The 9,488-nt window shown below is 44.6% G+C and overlaps 3 protein-coding genes across 3 annotated transcripts; 2 read left to right on the top strand and 1 right to left on the bottom strand.

The window, feature by feature from the left end:
• Positions 1-3,210: 3,210 nt before the first annotated feature.
• Positions 3,211-3,900, top strand: cldn35 (claudin 35). Its single transcript, XM_076139486.1, has one exon. The coding sequence runs from the start codon at positions 3,211-3,213 to the stop codon at positions 3,898-3,900; it is 690 nt and encodes a 229-aa protein (XP_075995601.1).
• A 629-nt stretch (positions 3,901-4,529) lies between these two features.
• airim (AFG2 interacting ribosome maturation factor) lies at positions 4,530-6,104 on the bottom strand. The gene is made up of 4 exons (XM_076139401.1): positions 5,648-6,104; positions 5,183-5,362; positions 4,981-5,099; positions 4,530-4,801 (listed from the first exon to the last, which is right to left on the bottom strand). The coding sequence occupies exons 1-4, from the start codon at positions 5,914-5,916 to the stop codon at positions 4,761-4,763; spliced, it is 609 nt and encodes a 202-aa protein (XP_075995516.1). The 5' UTR covers positions 5,917-6,104; the 3' UTR covers positions 4,530-4,760.
• Positions 6,105-6,211: 107 nt separating this feature from the next.
• cdca8 (cell division cycle associated 8) lies at positions 6,212-9,195 on the top strand. Its single transcript, XM_076139439.1, has 11 exons — positions 6,212-6,299; positions 6,589-6,681; positions 6,899-7,027; positions 7,207-7,247; positions 7,373-7,448; positions 7,603-7,670; positions 7,795-7,877; positions 7,983-8,081; positions 8,220-8,349; positions 8,460-8,546; positions 8,635-9,195. The coding sequence occupies exons 2-11, from the start codon at positions 6,591-6,593 to the stop codon at positions 8,668-8,670; spliced, it is 840 nt and encodes a 279-aa protein (XP_075995554.1). The 5' UTR covers positions 6,212-6,299; positions 6,589-6,590; the 3' UTR covers positions 8,671-9,195.
• Positions 9,196-9,488: the final 293 nt, after the last annotated feature.

The raw sequence follows: 9,488 nt of genomic DNA, 5'->3' as shown, positions 1-9,488 counted from the left end.
GGAAGAGAGCATGATTTATTTTTAAATTCCTCTCACTTTGATATATTGTTATATCTTAACGGATTTGTAATTTGACATTGTGTATCGTGTACTAATTTTATTTTCATTATCCTTTTTGGTTCCTTTTTTGGGGGTTTGTTATAGCTCTGCTTTGTTTCTTTTTGTTTTCTTCTGATAGTGGTCTCTGAGCTGTGTGTGTGATTGTCCAATAGCAATAGAATCACTGAATTGAGACATTCAATTCTGTGATTGGAACAGAGTCCATTTGACCTGTTGAGAGGGGAGAGGCTTGTTTTGGTCCCGCCCACCACAGGGGGCCCATTCACTTGCTGTTATTGCTATTATGTGACATGTTCAAATACATTTTTTTTTAGCCTGCAGGGAATTACTTGTGTTAATGTGCAAAGTAATAAATTGGTATTTTATGCCTATAACACTGCTGGCTTCTGTTCTCTTCATTCAGATTTCATACTAAGCTCCTAGGAATGAAACCTGTCCACCAATCAGGACTCCGGCCTGTACGCGTTTGGTCACTAGATGGCATTGTTCACCAAAGAAATGAACACTTCATTACTAAAGTAGATAATAAAACATTGATGAAGCAGCAACTCTACATTGCTTGTCATCTAAGAACTGCGGAAGGATGAATGAATAATGGGAATCACAGCTTTATGAGTCAAACTGTGGTTAATGAGAGATTATGAACTCACGCTGAGCACAACTGAGAACTCGGTCATTAATGTTAAAAGCCCTTTAGTGGTTATAGTGAGACATCAAATACATGGGGCACTCAATTCTGCATTATAGACTCAGACCAGATGGAACATGAACAGTGGAGCATTTAAGTGGCCCAGTGATTAATCACAAGTTTTCCGTGTTTACATCCACATTTAAATACTCCACTTTTATTAACTTGAGCTTATTTTATCACCAGATAGACATTGATTAGCCGTTTTGTAATAGAGATGCATTTTACCCTAGTTACTCAACCCCTGTGCTGTGGTCATTGAGGTGACGGCATTACCTTTCCTGGTACCTCAAACGAGGTCATAGAGTGAAATGGTTCAACCTCTGGGGAAAATGCACCGTGTCAGCAATTGTGATTGTTGTGCTCATAAATTTACTTATTTGTAGTTTAAATTAAGACCAAGAACAAACAGTTTCATAATATATTGTTCTTCGTTATGTGCGTTGTACTTTCACTACAAACCTGTATTAGACACACACACACATCTGTCCAGCTGTTAATCCAGGAGCCATTATTGGTATGTGTCACCTTGCTCTTTTCTGCCTTTGTTTATCATCACGCTCCTCTCCCGTTTCCCGTGTCCCGGCTTGTTGTCATGACCACCGTTGCCAGGACGAGTGGTGGCTACACGAGAAAGAGGGGGGGAAACCTGAACCGCGGATCTTGTTGCCACGATATTTAATTCATCGGCTCAGTGGCACACTAAGGTTCTGGTGTAACGCTGGTCGAGGCAGAGCTGAGCATTGAAATGTCTGCAAATCAGGACAAAGCCGTGCTGTCAGATCCATCTGTGACACACACACTGCTGTTTATCTACCCACACGCTGTATTGGCCACTAACTATGACAGTATGAACTCATCATATGTCACATTTAGAATTACAGAAACACTTTATGGGATTGTAAATTCTGTGAAATTGAAAGTGGAAAATTGGAAGGAAAAGGGTTCAGAATTCTTGGTTTTGTCATATTCCCATTGTCCACACGCTGCTCCACTTTACCTGCAACCTGTGTATTTTATGTGTATTCAAACATTGTCATTGTCAGAGGAAGAAACAAAACCTCACCTTTGCCTCCCCCCTCCTCTTGTTAAGCTTTCTCTTTTTCACTGGTGTGTCAGACAAAAAGGGGCGAGTGAAAGCTAATTTTTGTGAAAGCCTGTTTAAAATATGCGACTGTGTGTGTGTGTGGCTTTGAATGAGGCAGAGGCCCCCCCCCCCTCTCATGCTGTCTTTGTGTCAACTGATCCACCTACAGACACGGCTCCATCTCCGTCCATCCTGCCTTTTGTTGTCTCGCCCCCTTTTTGGCTCCCTCTCTCTCCCTCCCTCCCTCCTGCCTTTCTGTTTTCAGTTACAGGTTGGACCGCCGAGTGTGATGCTGAAGATGGGACCGGGAGTGAACTGATGCTCTCAGTTGCCTAGAAGTCTGACTAAAGTGGCCCTAAATGTTTGTCACCTAGCTGGAGCTGAGCTGGCCGTGCTGCATTCAGAGGAAAAACAAGGGGGGGGAGGGAAGGGCTGAGTCTGAAGTGGGCCTCATCAAGGCTTAGACCCCCGTGCGATTATTGTTCACAAGGAAACACTTCGGCTGGCAACAGCAGCAGCTCCTGATGATGATGGCGTCAGGACAACAGTCCTTTCATTAGGTAAGGACACAAACTGGAAAGCCACTCTCCTGTTTTTTTTCATTTTTAAAAGGATTTGTAGGCTAAATCTGCTTAAACAAATAACAGGAACCGAGTCTTTTAAGCTTTGTTCGCCCTCTACTGGACTCTTTAACTCTTCGAGGACAATGTTGGATTATTTTCAATCAAAAGATGCAGAGGTTTGTGTGTTTTGAGTGACGAATCCTCACCATTTTGACCTCACTGTGACAAGATACAGTCAAAGAGACGCTGGTAACCTGGAATTGAAGTATCAGGTTGTATTTGCGTAACCCAACTGGGTAAGACTACACCGAACCAGGAGAGTAACAGACACTGGACTCCACTGGAGCTCAACGATCAGCTGAGGGCCTTCACGGTTTTAAACCCGGTTCAACTCCAACGACTACTTCCACTGGTGGTGAAAAAAACAAGCCGAGGTCTAGTGTGCTGAGCTAAAGCTGGATTGATCCTGCATCGGTGCGCTCTCACAGGTGGCTGCTCAATAATTCATTGACTCAAAGTCAGGAATGAAAAGAAGGAGAAAGTGTGTGCTGCTCTGATCCTGTAAGCAGATGCTGAGGAGGAAAAGATTGAAGGAAATGACTGCTCTAGTGTCTTAATGCAGAAACACTGAGGCAAGGATTGTAAGAATATAGGGGAAAAGCAAGGTGGGGAGGAGCAATTTAAAGAAAGTGAGCAGAAGGAGGACCAGGAGGTGGAGAAGAAGAGAAGTACTGTGACGGTTGACGGAGATATACAAGGTGGAACTGGTGAAGGGAGGATCAGTATTCGGCGCACGTCTGAGATCCGGTAAGATGGTGAACACTGGCATGCAGCTGATCAGCTTCACCTGCGCGGTGACCGGATGGATCATGGCCATCGCCGTGACGGCCTTGCCTCAGTGGAAGGTCTCGGCCTTCATCGGCAGCAACATCCTGACCTCGGAGATCAAATGGGAAGGCATATGGATGAACTGCATCTATCAAACCACAGGTCACATGCAGTGTAAGACATATGACTCCATGCTGGCGTTGCCGCCGGACATCCAGGCGGCCCGAGCCCTCATGTGTGTGGCCATCTTCATGGGCTGGCTCTCATGCACGGTGTCCTGCTGCGGCATGAAGTGCACGACCTGCGCCGGAGACGACCGCCGGGCCAAGGCTGGCATCGCGCTCTCTGGAGGGATCCTCTTCATCCTGACGGGCCTCTGCGTGATGGTGCCCGTCTCCTGGACTGCTAACACGGTCGTCCGGGATTTCTACAACCCAAGCGTACCCATCATGCACAAACGAGAGCTGGGTCAGGCCATCTACCTGGGCTGGGCGGGCGCTGTTATTCTGATCATCAGTGGAGCTGTACTGAGCAGCACCTGCCCCCTCATGGAGAAAGGCGGCAGGTACCGCAGGGGCTACATAGGCCGGAGCTTTGCTAACTCACCTGTCACAGTTCTAGATCCCCCAAAACCAATCACAATCAATAGCTTACCTATGAAAGAGTATGTATAGGAGGAGGAGATGAAGGTGTGTGAGTGGCAATTCTAGAAAGAACGAACGCCAGTGGGAGAGAAGTTGAGTTGATGCTGTTTAAAGCTGCATAACTATGATTCTTATCGGAATGGATCCTGTCCCAAGTTTGACGCCTGTTAAGTTTAATCTATGAATTATCCATTATGATCTATAAAAGTATTTATAAATGTATCCAGTATGATTTTTCTTATTTTGTATATCCCTTCCTTATATTTCACGCCTATCAATCTTTTACATATCTGTTTGACTTTCATGACGCTCATTCATTATGGCGTCTGGAACAAGTGCTGATTAATTTGCCTGTTTTACCAAAATCAAGCGAGCGACTCGGCAGCGTTCAATCAACCCTTTATCACTGTTCTGACTGCTTGTGTTATGAGGATTGCAGTGATTTATTACACAGTTTTTCTTTGACAGTGTCATTGCTTTTTAATTTGTCAAATAAAGCCTCGGCTGAGTTTGCATGAATCAAAACGCTGGAATAAAATGACTTCCCTAAAGGCTGCTTTTGTAATTCCGTTGGATACGTTTTGTCCTTGTGTGTGTGTGCTGGAGTTGCTTTGTCTCACATGTTCACGTTTACAGATAACACACACATGAAACGTGGATGTTGCATATCCAAATTTTTAATGAGCTCCATATCACCTGGTGCCTCATAAATTACACCTAGAAAAACTAAATCCAGTCCTCATCCTCAAATCCACAGGACATAAGCGTACGTCCACCTGTGGTATCACGTATTTGGTACGTTTACTCAGTATTGTCTGTCTGATGCTTCTTTTCTCTACCAGCCTCTTTGTGTAAAATGCATAATTCCACACATGTCCGTCTTCCTCTCTTCACTGGGACTCCATAAAGAAGGACACTTTAAAAAGAGTATCTGAAATGAGAACAGAGGACAATATTCAGTAAATTACCTCATATTTGACATCACACCACTACCATTGACAGCTACAAGTGCTTTTGGTGCAATGACTGACATAAATTAATAAATTGAAAAGGAGGATTTATTCTTTAACATCACACTGAAATAACAAAGAACAAATGTGAACATCCTACCTGTAATGTGCTCTTCTTCACTGGGAGACTCCATTGATTGCCATTTCTTGGCAGCAGATTCCAGGAGTGAGAGGTCGTTCGCTCTCAGCGTCTGAAGCAGCATCTTCCTCCTCAGAAATCTGAAACACTTGAGTTAGGGAACAAGATCCGAAGGTGGTCACACAACACAAACACCAGTCCACAGCTGAGACAGAGAGGATACTGTTGCCGGTAGTGACGCTCTGCATCCTGCAGCCACTCCAGCATGTCGGCGACCGATGGGGCGATGGGCGATCGTTCGGTGACAGTGACTAGATCCAGAGTGTCCGTGTTCTGCTCGTACAGCTGGAGGACACCGGTGACGTGGTTACTGATGGCATCTCTGATAGACTGCAGAGAAGACCTGAGGGGTAAGACAAGAGACAGATAGTCACTCGCTATAGGATCTGGCAAGTTCCTGTGATATTCACTAGTAATCACAACAAACTCAATGTCAGTGTCACATTTTAAGACTTTTCTGTGGATAACAGTGTATCATCACCATTACAGTCTCACTCTAACCTCTCCTTTCGTCATAATCCATAATAACATACAGCAGTATACTAAATTACAAACATAACAGTCGTGTTTTGGGGAGTCTAGTTGTTGTGGCGTTGCATTTGTCATCCATCAGATTCAGGACTCTTACATCTTCTCGTTGACTTTCCCCAGCACTGTGTCCACTTCCAGCACGAGTTTGAAGCGCAGCCGCTCCTCCAGCTCTGGGAAGCTGCTGAGCGGCGTGTTCGCGATCTGGACGTGGGAAAGCGCAATCAGCTGCTCTGCCAAATTCCCCAGAGACTCCATCAGAGGGGTGCACTCGTCCAGCGCACACTTCCATACTTTTCGATTGTTTTCCAAACCCTGAAAACACTTCTTCAGTGTTTGCTGAAGCGACATCAACGCAGGTTTTGACATTTGTTCATTATTTAACCCACATATCTATGTTGAATAAATTACTATTCGTTTGGATCTTTACACAGTGTCATCTCTACATAAATATATATGTATATGTATCCGCAAAGACTGCATTAAAAAGCTGGAGCAGCCATCTCCGGTGCTATAAACAAACATGCCACATTTCTACCATGTTGCTTCAACACTATTTCCGGTCTGCTGATGTAAACATGACGTTAGGCGATATGATTGGTCGAGAATGACGCAGCACGCACGTCGGCAAAGAAGTGTTCCTATTGGCCAATATAAGAGATTGGCTCCTCCCCGCGCGGAGATTTGAAAAACGTCTTTGTGTGGAGGGAGGAAACGTCGAGTATCTGAAGAAACGAGAAAAACAGATTTAGGTAAGCTGTAAACTGTGTATAAAATGTTTATTCCACTTCTCTCAACATCACAGAGTGTGCATCTGATATGTTATTTTAATGCGGGAAGGGAAAACAAAACCAACCGCGTTGTGGGAACATCTAGTAACCTTACGTTGCTATGCTAGCGTTACCGTGGTCTGTTAGCTTGCTAATGTCAATCACATTGCTGCCACATTTTCTTCAATACACAAACATCTCATATGACCGCCGTAACTTGTGGGTTTTGTTTCTTCTGGTGTCTTAATGTTTTATCTGTCTATCCGCACAGATATGGCTCCCAGGAAAGCGGCCAGCAAGCAACGCAAAAATGTTCAGAAAATGGCCAAACTCGACGCTTTTCTACAGGATTTCGACATCGAGGGTGAATATACGTTTATATCGAGACTCGTATACATGAAAAACCATTAAGATTGATGTTTAGTTGGTGTTTATTGTACAGACAAGAAAAGAAAGCAAATGTAACACGATGTAAATATTGTTTGTTGGGGTTTTTGCCCGAGTGTAGATCAAAACGTACCGATCTAACCCTCCATTTGCTGCAAATCCATTGCTTATATGTTCATACTTGTTATCCCCAGTGAAGACAAGAGTTGAGCAACTGAAAGAGAAAAGAGATCAGCTGTTGAAAGATGTGGACAACAGCTACAACATGGCACTGATCAAGCTCCCCAAGGCCATCAGACAAGTGAACTGGTTGGAGTATTGCAGTAAGTTGATTTAATGTCCCTGTATGTATCGATTCATGTTCTGGTTCTGTTGTAGTTGAGTTATTTATCTACCTTTGTTGAACACACTTATTGTAAGTCGCTTTGGATAAAAGCGTCTGATAAATGACCGTAATGTAATGTAGCCGACAAATGAAATGTTTGTTCTTCTTTTTCTGTAGTGGTGGAGAAACCAAAGTCACCAGATGTGGATGATAAGAAGGTGAGAGGAGTCCATATGTCTGGTCTTGTGTATCGAGGAGTAATGTGCATATCTCACCTTAATAATAAACGTCTCAGTCACAAAGTCGCTGATAATCTGTGATGTCATCTTGTGTTTGTGAACAGAGAGAAGAGGACGCTGCTAAAGTTGAGAGTGTCGTGGCCGAGGACCACGCAATCCTCCTGAAATCAGTCAAGAAACGTATGTTAGAGGGAATTTCATAGTTTGCATTGTTTTCTGTTAAATCCAGATCAGGTTGGCAAATACCACTTGTCTTCATGTTTTGTATGAGCTCTAATGGAATTCTTTGCTTTAGAGAATGTCTGTAACCATGGCTATCTTGTCCCGCTCACAGCATCAAGGAAGAAGACCAAACCCAGCGCAGGGGACGAGAACACTCCGCTCGAGGGCACCGTGAAGAAGGTACGTGCTGCTCTTCACTATGTCCACTTTATGGAAACAGAAACGCTGCTGAGGGTTTGAGAGCCTCGGCCCGACACTGAATGATGGGCCGTCGCTGATGTGTCACTTCTTTTTCTTCATTCAGACGAGAGCTACGAAGAAGACCGCCGCCACATCCAAACGAGCGAAGGCAGCCTCTGTCAGCAAGCAAAACACATCCATCAGACAGTAAGACATTTCAGACCGGACCGAGCGTTTGGATTCTGAGCCTCCCTATAGAAAGAGCTTCCTGCTTTGTTGTGGTTATAATAACGGATTTTGTTTTGGATTCAGATCGAGCAGGAAGCCCTTAGTGACCCCTGCCAGGAACATGATGGACTCCTCCTGGTTGATTGGTCCTACTCCCCTTGTCACCCCCCGGTTAGACCCCAGGTAAGTGTCGCCATAGATACAGCTGCACCCTAACACAAACACAACGCAGACTCGTTCTCAAGAATGCAGTTAAAGTGGATCTTGTGTACGTTACCTGCTGCACCTGGCTCACCGCTGAGGCCTTTCTCTCCTCCCCAGGCTCCCCAAGACCCCCGCTGTGAGAGTTCCACGCCACAAAGAGAGGGTCTACAGCATTTCCGTCAACGGCTCTCCCATCGCGGGGGGCAGCAACGACATCGTCGTCAACGTGCCCATCGGCAACGGGGAGGTGAGCGTTCAGTCGGGGCGGCCTCAGTATTAACCCCACATCGAGTGTTGGTCCTTATCTGGCTAACTACATATCCTGTGTGTGTGTGTTCCTTTAATGTGCCGATCCAGAGCATGCAGCTGCTGGCCAGTCAGATGGAGTCGATCGACCTGTCGTTGCTGGATGAGACGGCTCTGAGCGGCATCCGCCTGCTGCAGGTACGACGAGTTACAAACATTCATACACACCAGGTGAGCCCTGGATTAGTGTGAAATATTTACATTATGTTGTCTTTTTTCCTGACAGACTCGCCTGGCAACGCTGTGCGGCACATCAGAGTGACCGACACGCCGCCACCGCTGCCACCTTGTATAATACTTCCAACAAATTTTTATCTTTATTCTAAATCTTTTGCGTCCCGTTCTGTTCCAGGGACAAACATTTTATCCATTCATTCATTTTATTGCACAGACTACTTCTTCTTTTTTAAATTTTTATTTTTAGAACACATTCTCTGGGATGAACTCAACGGCCCGAGCGGTCCAAAGTGTAAACACGGCGTCAACCTTCGCGTTGTTAGATGGATATTTTCCGCTGCTATTCTAGAATCGGGCTTCATCTTCATCTTCATCTTTTTGGGTCTTTCTTACATGTTGTTGAAAATACACAGTATACCTTGACGACCCTGCTCGTTGCTGTAACTCAGCTCACAGTAACGGCAGGAGTTACTTCCTTTAGTTCTGTATATACTTTTTAAAAAGTGATTGCTTGTGCGCAGTATGTTTGTATTTCTGCTAAATGGTTTTGACCCCCAACTCTCAGGCTTCTGAGAGATTGTTTGAGTGGGAATAAAATGTGTTGATACAATAAGACAGAGTGAATAGTTTGATGTGGTGTTCTTAGTTTCATGGTGATTATTTGTAGTATATTGGAAAAGGTTTAATTTGAATGAATCTCCTGTTTCTGGGTGAATCACTGAACTGTATCTCTGCATGATGGCCAGTAGGTGGCAGCACATCACCAAAGATCTCTGTCCTAGTGAGCTCAGCCTCTCAAAAACCACTGCTGGTTTTACTTGATATAATGATAAATTCAAAATCTGCACTTCAAATTTGCCCACGTTGTTGTTTTATATCATTTTCCTCCCCAAGATGCCAGAT

Source organism: Genypterus blacodes, unplaced genomic scaffold, assembly GCF_046128005.1.
Source record: "Genypterus blacodes isolate CSIRO-AG114 ecotype Tasmania unplaced genomic scaffold, CSIRO-AGI_Gbla_v1 ptg000438l_1, whole genome shotgun sequence".
NCBI lineage: Eukaryota > Metazoa > Chordata > Actinopteri > Ophidiiformes > Ophidiidae > Genypterus > Genypterus blacodes.
Note: the sequence above shows the minus strand (reverse complement) of the source record. Positions and strands in the feature narration are given on the sequence as shown.

Excerpts from the sequence above, each read along its gene's own strand:
- cldn35 (XM_076139486.1), top strand. The coding sequence starts at position 3,211 with ATGGTGAACACTGGCATGCAGCTGATCAGCTTCACCTGCGCGGTGACC.
- airim (XM_076139401.1), bottom strand. The coding sequence starts at position 5,916 with ATGTCAAAACCTGCGTTGATGTCGCTTCAGCAAACACTGAAGAAGTGT. Across the intron at positions 5,363-5,647 it reads GGGAAAGTCAACGAGAAGAT|GTCTTCTCTGCAGTCTATCA; the intron begins GTAAGAGTCCTG and ends CTTACCCCTCAG. Across the intron at positions 4,802-4,980 it reads TGAAGAAGAGCACATTACAG|ATACTCTTTTTAAAGTGTCC; the intron begins GTAGGATGTTCA and ends TTCTCATTTCAG.
- cdca8 (XM_076139439.1), top strand. The coding sequence starts at position 6,591 with ATGGCTCCCAGGAAAGCGGCCAGCAAGCAACGCAAAAATGTTCAGAAA. Across the intron at positions 6,682-6,898 it reads ACAGGATTTCGACATCGAGG|TGAAGACAAGAGTTGAGCAA; the intron begins GTGAATATACGT and ends TGTTATCCCCAG. Across the intron at positions 7,449-7,602 it reads CCTGAAATCAGTCAAGAAAC|CATCAAGGAAGAAGACCAAA; the intron begins GTATGTTAGAGG and ends TCCCGCTCACAG.